General features: G+C 60.2%; 1 protein-coding gene across 1 annotated transcript in view; it reads right to left on the bottom strand.

The window, feature by feature from the left end:
• TRIM28 (tripartite motif containing 28) overlaps window positions 1-14,940 on the bottom strand; it is a 17,298-nt gene extending 2,358 nt beyond the window's left edge. Inside the window, exons 1-16 of the mRNA XM_054052424.1 lie at window positions 14,899-14,940; window positions 13,714-13,993; window positions 12,439-12,548; window positions 12,211-12,343; window positions 11,052-11,187; window positions 9,066-9,182; window positions 8,081-8,195; window positions 7,852-7,998; window positions 6,786-6,900; window positions 5,746-5,825; window positions 5,398-5,590; window positions 4,953-4,992; window positions 4,292-4,496; window positions 2,090-2,331; window positions 183-279; window positions 29-103 (exon numbers count right to left, since the gene is read on the bottom strand). Coding sequence (XP_053908399.1) covers window positions 29-103; window positions 183-279; window positions 2,090-2,331; window positions 4,292-4,496; window positions 4,953-4,992; window positions 5,398-5,590; window positions 5,746-5,825; window positions 6,786-6,900; window positions 7,852-7,998; window positions 8,081-8,195; window positions 9,066-9,182; window positions 11,052-11,187; window positions 12,211-12,343; window positions 12,439-12,548; window positions 13,714-13,903 — 1,995 coding nt within the window. The 5' untranslated portion in view covers window positions 13,904-13,993; window positions 14,899-14,940. The remainder of the gene's footprint in view (window positions 1-28; window positions 104-182; window positions 280-2,089; window positions 2,332-4,291; window positions 4,497-4,952; window positions 4,993-5,397; window positions 5,591-5,745; window positions 5,826-6,785; window positions 6,901-7,851; window positions 7,999-8,080; window positions 8,196-9,065; window positions 9,183-11,051; window positions 11,188-12,210; window positions 12,344-12,438; window positions 12,549-13,713; window positions 13,994-14,898) is intronic.
• Between the last annotated feature and the right edge of the window lie 70 nt (window positions 14,941-15,010).

The raw sequence follows: 15,010 nt of genomic DNA, 5'->3' as shown, positions 1-15,010 counted from the left end.
GACCCCGTCCGGAATTGGCCGCACTCACGGCAGAGCTGGAGAGGCGGTGGAGGGGGCGGCACGGCTCGTGGCACAGCAGCTCCAGCAGCACGTACTCGCATTTCTGGGGGACAGAGAGGGATTCCTGGATCCCAATGGATCCCCAAGGATCCCCGATCCCTCCCGGATCCCGCCAGGATCACCTGCTGATCCAGAGGACTCAGTTTGTCGCCCGGTTCCTCCTTGACGGCGGCGCCGCAGGGCGGCAGCTCCTGACACAGGCGGCACTTCCACTCGGCGCTGCGGGAGAGGGGAAAGGGATCCAGGGGAGCGGATCCCATGGGATGTGGGATCCACGGGGGGAGCGGATCCCCATCCTAAATCCCTCCCGGTGATCCCGAATCCCAGCGAGGGGGAGTGGAGCCTGGCAGATCCCCCCTGGGAATCACAATCCTAGGATAAAGGAGGGGATCCAGTGGATCCCAAAGGACCCCATGGCCACAAGTTGATCCCAAGCATTTCCAGGGATCTCCAGGCTGCCTCAGCGGATCCCAATTGTCCCTGTGGATTCCCAAATGGCCCTATAGATCCCAAATGTTCGCAGTGGATCCCAGTTGATCCAAAGCATCCCTGGGGACCCCAATCACCACTGGGGATCCAAAGCATCCCTGGGGATCTCCAGGCCACCCCAGTGGATTCCAAGCATCCCTCTGGATCCCAACGGATCCTAAGGGTCTCCAGTGGATCCCAGATGTCCCTGGGAATCCCAAGCGTTCCCAGAGATCCCAGTGGATCCAACGCATCCCTGGGGATCCCAATCGCCCCTCTGGATCCCAAGCGTTCCTCGGGATCCTGACAGATTCAAAGGGTCCCCCAGTGGGTCCCACGGGATCCCAATGGATCCTAAGGGTCCCATTTGGATCTCCGGGGCTCCCAAAGCATCCTGGGGGATCCCAGCAGATCCCAACGGTCCCCAGTGGATCTCAGTGGATCCGAAGCATCCCTGGGGATCCCAAGCGCCCCCAGGGATCCAAATAATCCCTGTGAATCCTAAGCGTCCCAGTGAATCCCAATCATCCTGGTGGATCCCGATCACCCCCGTGGACCCCAATCACCTCAGTGGATCCCAATCACTCCCATGGATCCCGATAAACCCTGTGGATCCCAGTGGGCCATCCCGGTGGATCCTAGTGGGTCCTCAGGGTTCCCAGTGGATCCTATGGGACTCCAGCAGATCCCAGGCCATCCCAGTGGATCCCAGTCTGTTCCAGTGGATCCCAGTGGGCCCTACACGCCCCCAGCAGCTCCCAGACCATCCCAGCGGATCCCAGTGGGTCCCAGACCATCCCAGTGGATCCCAGTGGGTCCCAGTCTGTCCTGGTGGATCCCAGGCCGTCCCAGTGGCTCCCAGTGGGTCCTACACATCCCCAGCAGCTCCCAGACCATCCCAGTGGATCCCAGTCTGTCCTGGTGGATCCCAGTGGGCCCTACACGTCCCCAGCAGCTCCCAGACCATCCCAGTGGATCCCAGTGGGTCCCAGACCATCCCAGTGGATCCCAGTGGGTCCCAGTCTGTCCTGGTGGATCCCAGGCCATCCCAGCGGATCCCAGTGTGTCCCGGTGGATCCCAGTGAGCCCTACACATCCCCAGCAGCTCCCAGACCATCCCAGTGGCTCCCAGTCTGTTCCAGTGGATCCCAGTGGGTCCTACACATCCCCAGCAGCTCCCAGACCATCCCAGTGGATCCCAGTCTGTCCTGGTGGATCCCAGTGGGCCCTACACGTCCCCAGCAGCTCCCAGACCATCCCAGTGGACCCCAGTGTGTCCCGGTGGGCCCTACACATGCCCAGCAGCTCCCAGGCCACCCCAGTGGATCCCAGTGGGTCCCAGTCTGTCCCGGTGGATCCCAGTGGATCCCAGTGGATCCCAGTCTGTCCTGGTGGATCCCAGTGGGTCCCAGTGGGTCCCAGTCTGTCCTGGTGGATCCCAGACCATCCCAGTGGATTCCAGTGGGTCCCAGACCATCCCAGTGGATCCCAGACCATCCCAGTGGATCCCAGACCATCCCAGTGGATCCCAGTGGGTCCTACGCGCCCCCAGCGGCCGCACCTGGGGATCTGCAGCAGGGGGGGCAGATGGCAGTCGAGGTGGAAGCAGCGGTGGCAGCGGTTGCACATAACCACGGAGCCGTCCTGGAGGCAAACGCGGCAGCACGAGACGTGGACAGCGGAACCCGATCCCGGGGAAGGGCCTCCGGAGCCCTTGGGCAGCGGCAGCGGCGGCTTCACGTCCACCTTCGTGTCCGGAGGCGCCACCGCCTGCGCCGTGATGGCGGCTTCGTGCTGCTCCTCCTGCCCGGAGAGGAAAAGTGGGATAAGAGGGGGACAACGGGGATGAAGGGGACAACGGGGACGAGGGGGACAACGGGGACACGGACGAGGGGGACAAAGGGGGACAACGGGGATGAAGGGGACAACGGGGACGAGGGGGACAAGGGGGACAGGAATGAAAGGGATGGGGACGAGGGGAACAATGGGAACGAGGGGGACAACGGGGACACGGACAAGGGGGACAAAGGGGGACAACGGGGATGAAGGGGACAAAGGGGACGAGGGGGACAACGGGAACAGGAATGGAAGGGATGGGGACGAGGGGGACAACGGGGACAAGGGGGACAACAGGGACACGGACGAGGGGGACAAAGGGGGACAACGGGGATGAAGGGGACAACGGGGACGAGGGCAGCAATGGGGACAAAGGGGACAACAGGGACAACGGGGAAAAGGGGGACAGGAATGGAAGGGATGGGGACGAGGGGAACAATGGGAACGAGGGGGACAACAGGGACACAGACGAGGGGGACAACGGGGGACAATGGGGATGAAGGGGACAATGGGGACGAGGGTGGCAATGGGGACAAAGGGGACGACGGGGACAACGGGGAAAAGGGGACAATGGGGACGAGGGGGACAACAGGGACAGGAATGAAGGGGATGGGGACGAGGGGAACAATGGGAACGAGGGGGACAACAGGGACGCGGACGAGGGGGACAAAGGGGGACAATGGGGATGAAGGGGACAACGGGGACGACGGGGACAATGGGGAAAAGGGGACAATGGAGACGAGGGGGACAGGAATGGAAGGGAAGGGGACGAGGGGAACAATGGGAACGAGGGGGACAACAGGGACACGGACGAGGGGGACAAAGGGGGACAATGGGGATGAAGGGGACAAAGGAGGACAGGGACGAGGAGGACAAGGACGAAGGGGACAAGGTGGATGGAAGGGACAAGGACGAGAGGGACGGGAATGAAGGGGACAGGAATGAAGGGGATGGAGACGTAGGGGACAACGGGGACGAGGGGGACAACAGGGACACGGACGAGGGGGACAAAGGGGATGGGGACAAGGGGGACAACAGGGATGAAGAGGACAAAGGGGACAGGGACAAGGAGGACAAGGATGAGAGGGATGGGAATGAAGGGGACAGGAATGAAGGGGATGGGGACGAGGGGGACAACAGGGACACGGACAAGGGGGACAAAGGGGATGAAGAGGACAAGGGGGACAGGGACGGAGGGAACAAGGTGGATGGAGGGGACAAGGACGAGAGGGACAGGAATGAAGGGGACAACAGGGATGAGAGGACAACAGGGACACGGATGAGGGGGACAAAGGGGATGGGGACAAGGGGGACAACAGGGATGAAGGGGACAAAGGGAGACAGGGACAAGGAGGACAGGGATGAAGGAGACAAGGATGAGAGGAATGGGAATGAAGGGGACAGGAATGAAGGGGATGGGGACGAGGGGGACAACGGGGATGAGGGGGACAACGGGGACAGGAATGAAGGGGATGGGGACAAGGGGAACAACGGGAACGAGAGGGACAACAGGGACGCGGACGAGGGGGACAAAGGGGATGAAGAGGACAAGGGGGACAGGGACGGAGGGGATAAGGTGGATGGAGGGGACAAGGACGAGAGGGACAGGAATGAAGGGGACAACAGGGATGAGGGGACAACAGGGACACGGATGAGGGGGACAAAGGGGATGAAGGGGACAAAGGGAGACAGGGACGAAGGGGACAGGAATGAAGGGGATGGGAACGAGGGGGACAACGGGGACGAGGGGGACAACAGGGACAGGAATGATGGGGACGAGGGGGACAACGGGGACGAGGGGGACAACGGGAACGAGAGGGATGAGGGGACAACAGGGACACGGACGAGGGGGACAAAGGGGATGGGGACAACGGGGATGAAGGGGACGAGGGGATCCGTGGATGGAGAGGGAACTCAGGACCCCCACCTTGATGGCGCGGGCGGGCGGCGGCGGCGGCGGCGGTTGCGCTCCTCTCTCGATGACGATGAGGCTGAAATCCTCGGCGGAAGAGCCCGGAAAGACGCGGAATACGGGTGGCTGCGCCGCTCCCGACAGATCCAGGTCGAGGCGCTCCAGGCTGACGCGCGGCACCTTACGGAGAACGGCGCCGACGGGACTCTCCGGAGGGCTCCTACAGACATGGGGGTTATAGGGGGGAGAAAAAAACCCTCACAGCCATTTTGGGGCGATTCCCTTAGGATTTGGGACCCCGGAAGCCTCGGGAATGCAGCGTCAAAGCGGGGAGAAGGGACAGGGACACCCCAGGATAAAGGGACACGGGATCAGGATGATGGAGGGTGACAAGGAATGGAACTAAATGGAGGTGACAACGGAGAGGGCAGCGTTGGGGACATGGTGACAAAGGACATGAAGGGTTCGGGGTGTCCCCAAGTCCATCCGGAGCCCCTCGGATGGAGATGGCGACGCAGGAAAGTGGGGAACGCGGCCACCTCCGAGGTGACAAATGGGATGGGGACACTGGGGGGGGTGACAAAAGGGACAGGGACGTTAGGATGGTGACAAAGGGACTCCAAAGCCGCCCCCGGTAGTGCCCGGTGGCACAGGGACAGATTTTTGTCCCTCTCACCTCTTCACTCCGGTCACGGTGCCCTCGGAAGTGCCATTGGCTGCCGGGAAAAAGCCACATCAGAGCCTCCTCAACGTCCCCCCGGGGTCACCTCACCCTCCCGTGTCACCTCAATGTCCCCCCAGACCTGTCCTGTGTCACCTCAATGTCCCCACGTCCCCCCAGACCCCTCCCATTTCACCTCAATGTCCTCCCAGACCGGTCCTGTGTCACCTCAATGTCCCCACGTCCCCCCAGACCCCTCCCATTTCACCTCAATGTCCCCCCAGACCGGTCCTGTGTCACCTCAATGTCCCCACGTCCCCCCAGACCCCTCCCATTTCACCTCAATGTCCCCCCAGACCCATCCCGTGTCACCCCAATGTCCCCCCCAGACCCCTCCTGTGTCCCCCCAATGTCCCCATGTCCCCCCAGTGTCCCCGTGTCCCCCCATGTCCCCCCTCACCGAGCCGGGTGCCGGTGGCCGCCGGTGTCTCGGGCTCCGTTGAGGACCCCTCGCGGTGTCCCTCGGCCGTGGGGGGTGGGGGGGGCATCTCCCCATTCTGGGGGGGCTCAGGGCCCCCCCCGGGACGGCTCTGAGGACGTGGGGGGGACACGGGGGGGGCGTCACCGTTGGGGGCTTCAGGGGGACCCTGAGGCTGTGGAGGGGGGGGGGAGAAGCATTAGGGGGAAGACTGAAAAGGGGGTGGGGCCACCAAAGGGGGGGCGTGGCCGCCAAAAGGGGGCGGGGCCGCCAAAAGGGGGCGGGGCCGCCAAAAGGGGGCGGGGCCGCCAAAAGGGGGCGTGTCCATACCTGGGAGCTGCCCGGGGTCGGGTCGGGGTCTTTGGGGACAGGAGACGTTGGGGACACTTTCTTCTCAGCCACCACAGAACCTGAGGGACACAAAAGGGGTTCGGGGGGTCCCCAAAGTGCCCCTAACAGTCCCCCAGGAGTGTCCCCAAAGTGTCCCCAACGCCCCCCTCAGGAGTGACCCCAAAGTGTCCCCAACGCCCCCCAGGAGTGTCCCCAACGTCCACCCAGGAGTGACCCCAAAATGTCCCCAACGCCCCCCAGGAGTGTCCCCAAAGCCCCTCCCCAGGAGTGTCCCCAACAGCCCCCCAGGAGTGTCCCCAAAGTGTCCCCAACGCCCCCCCAGGAGTGTCCCCAACGTCCACCCAGGAGTGACCCCAAAGTGTCCGCAATGCCCCCCAGGAGTGTCCCCAAAGCCCCTCCCCAGGAGTGTCCCCAAAGTGTCCCCAACATCCCTCAGGAGTGTTCCCAAAGCCCCTCCCCAGGAGTGTCCCCAACACTCCCCCAGGTGTCCCCCATCCCCTCAGGGTGACCCCAGGATGGTGGGTCCCCTCCACAGAGTGTCCCCGAAGTGTCCCCATGGATGTCCCCACCATGTCCCTGAGGTGTCCCCTCTCCCAAAGTGTCCCCAAGGTGTCCCCAACAGTGTCCCTGAGGCGTCCCCTCTCCCGGGGTGTCCCCAAGATGTCCCCTCTCCTGGGGGTGTCCCTGAGCTGTCCCCTCTCCCGGGGTGTCACTGAGGTGTCCCCAGGGATGTCCCCACCATGTCCATGAGATGTCCCCTCTCCCAAAGTGTCCCCAACGGTGTCCCCGGGGTGTCACCAAGGTGTCCCCAGGGGTGTCCCCACCATGTCCCTGAGATGTCCCCTCTCCCAAAGTGTCCCCAACGGTGTCCCCGGAGGTGTCCCCTCTCCCAGGGTGTCACTGAGGTGTCCCCAGGGGTGTCCCCACCATGTCCCCAAGGTGTCTCCTCTCCCAAAGTGTCCCCAACGGTGTCCCTGAGGTGTCCCCTCTCCCGGGGTGTCCCCGAGGTGTCCCCTGACCGAAGGTCTCGGCGCTGCGGGCCCAGCCCTCGGGGTCCCACTGGAAGGTGACGTCCCCCTGCGGCTCCACAGGCTCCACGATCATCTTGAGGGCGCGAAGCAGCTGGAAAGAGATCTGGGGGGGACGAAGGTCACCCCGGGGACAGGGCGGCACCCGGGGGGGCACGGGGACCCCCAAATGGGGCACAGGGGACCCCAAAGGGGGCACAGAGGACCCCAAAGTGACACAGGGGATCCCAAAGGGGAACAGAGGACCCCAAAGGGGGCACAGGGGACCCCAAAGTGACACAGGGGATCCCAAAGGGGACACAGGGGGCCCCAAAGGGGGTACAGAGGACCCCAAAGGGGACACAGGGGGCCCCAAAGGGGGCACAGGGGGCCCCAAAAGGGGCACAGAGGACCCCAGAGGGGGCATAGAGGACCCCAGAGGGGGCACAGGGGACCCCAAAGAGACGTGTGGCCACACCCCAGGGTGCCATGAGGACCTCAGGGTGGCTCAGGGACCCTAAAGGTGGCATAGGGACCCCAAAAGCAGCACACGGGACCCAAAAGGTGGCATAGAGGACCCGAAGGGGACACATGGCAGCACCCCGGGGGGGCGCAGGGACCCCAAAGGGGGCACAGGGACCCCAAAAGTGGCCCAGGGGACCCCAAGAAAACATGTGGCTGCACCCGAGGGTGCCATGAGGACCTCAGGGTGGCTCAGGGACCCTAAATGTGGCACAGGGACCCCAAAAGCAGCACACGGGACCCAAAAGGTTGCACAGAGGACCCGAAGGGGACACATGGCAGCACCCTGGGGGGGCACAGGGACCCCAAAGGTGGCACAAGGACCCCAAAGGTGGCCCAGGGGACCCCAAGGAAACATGTGGCTGCACCCAAGGGTGCCATGAGGACCTCAGGGTGGCTCAGGGACCCCAAAAGCAGCACACAGGACCCAAAAGGTGGCACAGAGGACCCAAAAGGGACACATGGCAGCACCCTTGGGGGGCACAGGGACCCCAAAGGTGGCACAGGGGACCCCAAAAGTGGCACAGGGGACCCCAGGAGACAGGTGGCATCTCACCATCTTCTTGGAGAGCAGCAGGGCGGTGCTGTTGTCGCTCTCCAGGGCCCACGAGGCGAAGCGCAGGACGTGCTCCTGGTGCCGCTGCAGTTTGGTCATGGCCCAAAGCTGCCGCTCCAACTTCTCCTGCTGCCCCTCCATCACCTTCTGCGAGGACAACAAAACCACCGCAGGTGACAAAGGGACGGGGACAGAACTCGGTGGCATCTCCTACGGCCCCCGAGCTCACCTGGGCGTCGCTCACCAGCACCTTGGCGCGCTTGTTGAGCTCCTTCATCACCTGCAGGATGGCCAACTTGATGTCCACCTGCACGCGCTTCTGCACATCCGTCACCTGCCGGATGCTGCCAGTGGAGAGAGGACCGCATGAAGCTGTGGAACCTTTCCTAACGTTCCTCAGGAGGTTCTCCAGCCCCATTTCTCCATCCTCTCCAGGTCCCTCTTGGCCTGGTTGAACCTCAGGAGGTTCTCCAGCCCCATTTCTCCACCCTGTTCAGGTCCCTCTTGACCTGGTTGAACCTCATGAGGTTCTCCAGCCCCATTTCTCCATCCTCACCAGGTCCCTCTTGGCCTGGTTGAACCTCAGGAGGTTCTCCAGCCCCATTTCTCCACCCTGTTCAGGTCCCTCTTGACCTGGTTGAACCTCAGGAGGTTCTCCAGCCCCATTTCTCCATCCTCACCAGGTCCCTCTTGGCCTGGTTGAACCTCAGGAGATTCTCCAGCCCCATTTCTCCATCCTCACCAGGTGCCTCTTGGCCTGGTTGAACCTCACGAGGTTCTCCAGCCCCATTTCTCCATCCTCACCAGGTGCCTCTTGGCCTGGTTGAACCTCACGAGGTTCTCCAGCTCCATTTCTCCACTCTGTTCAAGTCCCTCTTGACCTGGTTGAACCTCACGAGGTTCTCCAGCTCCATTTCTCCACTCTGTTCAGGTCTCTCTTGACCTGGTTGAACCTCAGGAGGTTCTCCAGCCCCATTTCTCCACCCTGTTCAAGTCCCTCTTGGCCTGGTTGAACCTCAGGAGGTTCTCCAGCCCCGTTTCTCCAACCTCTCCAGGTCTCTCTTGGCCTGGTTGAACCTCAGGAGGTTCTCCAGCCCCATTCCTCCATCCTCTCCAGGTCTCTCTTGGCCTGGCTGAACCTCAGGAGGTCGTGGGGGACCATATCAAAGTCCAGAAGGTCCCCATCGCGGTGGACACTCTGGTGAGACACCTACTAAGTGCGCACTTCCTTGGTGGAACGCTGTAGGTTGGAATGTTTGTCTCCGAGACGTTTGACCAACAGCGCCAGCGCCTTCCGTTGGGTCTTCACCGCATCCTCCAAGAACTGATACCTAAAAGAGAAGGAAACGAGAGATCGGAACCACCTCAGGAGACCCAAAACACCTCAACAGGCGCAGGAGAACCCCAAGAGACCCCTCAAAGCCCTTCTGGAGAGAGAAATCCATCTTAACTGAGAATTAAAGTTTTATAACTCGTTAACGAAGTGTCTCCAAACCCTTAAAACATAAAACCACTCAACTGGAAGACCCAATCATTAAATTGATGTTCACTAATGAGTTAATTAAGCATCTCCAGAACTTTAACGGATCACAGAATCACTACAGTGCGAAAGATCAAATTGTTAATTAAATTCAGGTTCCGCAATCAGTTAATTAAGAACCTCCAGATCCTTAAAATATCATCGGATCACTAAATTAGAACACAGCAAATTGCTAATTAAGGTCATATTTCAATTAATGAGGTACCTCCAGATCCTTAAAACATTATAGAATCATTAAATCACACCAGTGAGTTAGTAATTAACTTGATTTTCCGCAATGAACTAATTATCTCCAAGATCTTAATAGATCACGCAATGACAGAGCTGCTAAATTAGAAAAGACTGAGTTAATAAGCAATTAACATTTCAATTAATTGTCTCTAAATACTTAAAATACCACAAACTCACTAAATCGAGAAAAAACGGAGTTGATAATTAAATCGATGCTTCAAAATTAGCTAATTAGATATCTACCTCCGGATTCTTAACGGGGCATAAAATCACTGCATCCAAACCCACACGTAATTAGTAATTAAAGTCACATTCTAATTAATTAGTTATCTCTAAGTCCTTCAATTAGAATCACGCGGTTGGAAAAGATCTCTCAGATCATGGATTCCAATTAAATCATCAAAATCGATCCTTTCTCTCTGCCACTAAATCACAGCCTCGAGTAATATAAAGGCAATTAGCGTTAATTAGCAAAGTAACTAATTAAAATCCAGAATCGTTAGGTTAAAAAGTTATTTAATAGTAATTAATGGTCAATTCGGTTGGTTCTTGCAGCAGTCGGACAAATAACCACTAACCGGGACCAAACTACCACTAATTGTCCCCAAACCACCACTAACCGGGACCAAACCACCACTAACCGGGACCAAACCACCACTAATTGTCCCCAAACCACCACTAACCAGGACCAAACCACCACTAATTGTCCCCAAACCACCACTAACCAGGACCAAACCACCACTAATTGTCCCCAAACCACCACTAACCGGAACCAAACCACCACTAATTGTCCCCAAACCACCACTAATCGTCCCCAAACCACCACTAATTGTCCCGAAACCACCACTAACCGGAACCAAACCACCACTAATTGTCCCCAAACCACCACTAATTGTCCCCAAACCACCACTAACTGGCCCCAAACCACCACTAACTGGCCCCAAACCACCACTAACCGGAACCAAACCACCACTAATTGTCCCCAAACCACCACTAATTGTCCCCAAACCACCACTAACCGGCCCCAAACCACCACTAATTGTCCCCAAACCACCACTAACCAGAACCAAACCACCACCAACTAACGAGCTCCAAATAATTAATGACTTACCAGTCCCAAAGAACCACTAATGAGCCCCAACCAACCCCTAAGAAGCTCCATTTTTCATCTCATTAACTAATCAATCAAACTACTCATCCAAATGCTAACTCTACTAACTAATTAGCCAGTTTAATTAGTCAGCTCTTCATTAGAACCCAATTAAGGCTTCGTTAGCGCCCGCCAGGCCTCTCTTTCAGGCCGTAAAGGTGGTGGGTGATGCAGTTCACCCCAAACCTTCGTTTTTGAGGGTTAACGAGCAGAATCACGGCATTAAGAGTTAATTAGAGGTATAGCAAACGCGGTTTTAGTTAATTAGCGGCGACTCACTGGTGGTCTTTGTGGGTTACGAGTTGGCAGTCGCGGCAGGTGAGCGTCTCGCAGGTGTCGCAGAAGATAACGAGCGGCTCTTGTTCGTGCAGCGAACAGAACACGGCCGGAGGCGGCGCCTTCGCCTGTCCCGCGTCTGCGGGGACAAACCATACTGGGATGGCACTGGGAGGGGACCGAGAGGGGACTGGGAAGCACTGGGAGGCACCGGTCGGTACTGGTGGGCACTGGGAGGCTAATGGTTGGTACTGGTGGGTACTGGGAGGGCACTGGTCAGTACTGGTGGGCACTGCTCAGTACTGGGAGGCTACTGGTAGGCACTGGTTGGTACTGGTGGGCACTGGTCAGTACTGGGAGACTACTGATAAGCACTGGTTGGATACTGGTGCGCACTGGTCGGTACTCGGAAACTACTGGTGGGCACTGGTTGGATACTGGTGGGCACTGGTCGGTAATGGGAGACTACTGGTGGGCACTGGTTGGATACTGGTGGGCACTGGTCGGTACTGGGAGGCTACTGGTGGGCACTGGTTGGATACTTGTGGGCACTGGTCGGTACTGGGAGACTACTGGTGGGCACTGGTTGGATACTGGTGGGCACTGGTCGGTACTGGGAGGCTACTGGAGGATACAGGTTGGCACTGGGAGGCTACTGGTGGGCACTGGTTGGTACTGGGAGGCTACTGGTGGGCACTGCTCAGTACTAGAAGGCTACTGGAGGATACAGGTTGGCACTGGTGGGCACTGGTTGGTACTGGGAGGCTACCGGTGCGTACTGCTCAGTACTGGGAGGCTACTGGTGGGCACTAGTGGGTGCTGGTGGGCACTGGTTGGTACTGGTGGGCACCTGTGGGGCTACTGGTGGGTACTGGGAGGCTACTGGTGGGTACTGCTCAGTACTGGGAGGCTACCGGTGAGCACTAGTGGGCGCTGGTGGGCACTGGTCAGTACTGGTGGGCAACTGTGGGACTACTGGTCGGTACTGGGAGGCTACTGGTGGGCACTAGTCGGTACTGGGAGGCTACTGGTGGGCACTGCTCAGTACTGGGAGGCTACCGGTGAGCACTAGTGGGTGCTGGTGGGCACTGGTCGGTACTGGTGGGCACCTGTGGGACTACTGGTCGGTACTGGGAGGCTACTGGTGGGCACTGGTGGTCACCTGTGGGGCGGATGCTGTGCTCCCGCGTGTACTTCACGCGCTGATGCGCTTCTACACAGGTGTCGCACAGCGGCTCCGAACACTCCACACAGTAACTCGTGGCGGTGGCGTTGTCCTCACAGCTGGTGCAGCACTGGGGGGGGGACACACACAGACACCCCAATATCTCTGTGACCCCTCGTTAACGCTAACGAAGCGCTAATAACGAAGCGCTTAACGAAGCTGTACCTGAGTGGTGTCCTCGCCGGACGCCGCTTCCGCCCCTGCGGCCCTCAGGAAGTAATTCTCCACCACATCGCTCAGCGGACAGCGGTGAGTGCACACGGGGCAGTCGGTCACTGGGGGGGAAAAAAAGAGGGGGGTCAGGGCCCCCCCAAACCTCCATCACCCCCTCCCAGGACCCCCCCAAACCTCCACCAACCCCCCAAACCTCTGTCACCCCCCCGTGACCCCCCCTCAAACCTCTGCCACCCCCCTTGACCCCCCCCCAAACCTCTGTCACCTCCCTGGAACCCTCCCAAACCACCATCAACCCCCCCATGACACCCCCAAATCCCTGTTACCCACCTCAGTGACACCCCCAAATCTCCGTCACCCCCCCAGTGATCCCCCCAAACCTCCGTCATCCCCCACTGACCCCCCAAAACCTCCATCACTCCCCCAAACCTCCCCCACTGACTCTCCCAAACCGCTGTCACCTCCCTGTGACCCCCCCAAAACTCCGTCACCCCCCCAGTGATACCCCTAAACCTCCATCGCCCCCTCGTGACCCCCTGAAACCTCCGTGATCCCCTCGACCCCCCCAGACACCCCTGCACCCCATTTCCCCCTCCCATAGGGATCCTGACCCCCCCTTTTCCCCCCATACAGTCCCTGACCCCTCCTTTTTCCTCCTATACAGCCCCTGACACCCCCTTTTCCCCCCTATACAGTCCCTGACCCCCCCTTTCCCCCCCATACAGCCCCTGATCCCCCTTTTCTCCCCCTATACCGCCCCTGACCCCCCCCTTTTCCCCCTATACAGCCCCTCACCCCCCCTTTTCCCCCCATACAGCCCCTGACCCCCCCTTTCCCCCCCCATACAGCCCCTGACCCCCCCTTTTCCCCCCATACAACCCCTCACCCCCCCCTTTTCCCCCCTATACAGTCCCTGACCCCCCTTTCCCCCCATACAGCCCCTGACTCCCCCTTTTCCCCCCTATACAGTCCCTGACCCCCCCCTTTTCCCCCCATACAGCCCCTGACCCCCCTTTTCCCCCCATACAGCCCCTGACCCCCCCCTTTTCCCCCCTATACAGTCCCTGACCCCCCCTTTTCCCCCCCTATACAACCTGACCCCCCCCTTTTCCCCCCATACAGCCCCTGACCCCCCCCTTTTACCCCCCTTTTCCCCCCCTTATACGGTCCCTGACCCCCCCTTTTCTCCCCCTATACAGTCCCTGACCCCCCCCTTTTTCCCCTTTCGGGCCCCTCCCGCCCCCCCTCACCGGGCCCCCCCCTCACCGGGCCCCTCGCCCTCCGCGCCGCTCTCGGCCTTGAGGCACTCGCGACAGACGGAATGGAGACAGGGCAGGAGTCGCGGTTCCCTCTCGGCCCGGAGCCGCTCCCGGCACACCCCGCAGCGCTCTAACGACTCTAAAGACTCGGCTCTCTTGGCGGCCGCGCCGCCCGCCTCCCCCGCCGGGCCCGACATGGCGACCGCCTCCCCTCACGGCCCGGAGGCGCCGGATAGCGCGCGAATCAAGTCACGCCCACTTCCGGTCGCAGCCAATCAGCGCCAGCGCTGAGGCGGAAGAGGCGGGGATTAGAGAAGATTGACAGCGCGAGAGACCAATGAGAGCGCAGGAAGGCGGGAAGGGGCCCCGCCCGCTCCGCATGAAGCCAATCAGCGCCCGCGCTGCAGTGATTGACAGCGCGCGGCCAATGGGAGCGGAGGAAGGCGGGAGGGAGCGGGGTCGCTATAGGGTCCATAGGGTCTCTATGGGTCCAGAGATCCCTGGGGTCCCTATGGGATCTGGAGGGCCCTATAGGGCCCCTATAGGCTCTGCGGGTCCCTATGGATCCAGGAGTCCCTGGGGGGTCCCTATAAGGTTTGGAGATCTCTATAGGGTTTGGGGGTCCCTATAGGGTCTGGGATTCCCTATGGATCCAGCGGATCCCTAGAGGGTCCCCATGGTTCCAGCGGTCTCTGGGGGGTGTCTGTAGGGTCTATAGGGTCCCTATAGGGTCCGGGGGTCGCTGAGAGGGTTCCTGGGGGATCTATAGGTCCCTATAGGGTCTGGGGTCCCTATGGGTCCAGGAGTCCCTTAGAGGTCCCTATAGGGTTTGGGGATCCCTATGGGGTCTGGGCGTCCCTATAGGGTCTGGGGGATCCATAGAAAATCCCCATGGATTCAGGGGGCTCTGGGGGGTCCCTGTAGGGCCTATAGGGTCCGGGGGTTGCTGAGAGGGTTCCTGGGGGTCTATAGGGCCCCATAGGGTCCGCGGGTCCCTATGGGTCCAGGGGTCCTTTGGGGGGTCCCTATAGAGTTTAGGGGTCCCTATAGGGTCCCTATATGGTCACGGGGTCCCTGGGAGGGTCCCTGGGGGTCTATGGAGTCCCTATAGGGTCCGGGGTCCCTGGGGGCGCCCTATAGGGTTTGGAGTCCCCTCCCCACATTGGGGTCCCCCTCTCCCCCCGCTCCGTACCCCGTTTCTCTGTGGTTTCGATTCCCACCGCCCCCGTGACGTCACCAAGTCACGCCCCCTCTCCTGTGACCACTCCCCATTCAGACCGTCATTGCGTCCCCGCCCCTCCTGT

This window comes from Cuculus canorus, chromosome 33 (genome assembly GCF_017976375.1).
Source record: "Cuculus canorus isolate bCucCan1 chromosome 33, bCucCan1.pri, whole genome shotgun sequence".
In the NCBI taxonomy this organism is placed as follows: Eukaryota; Metazoa; Chordata; class Aves; order Cuculiformes; family Cuculidae; genus Cuculus; species Cuculus canorus.
The sequence above is the reverse complement of the archived record's forward strand: the minus strand, read 5'-3'. Positions and strand labels throughout refer to the sequence as shown.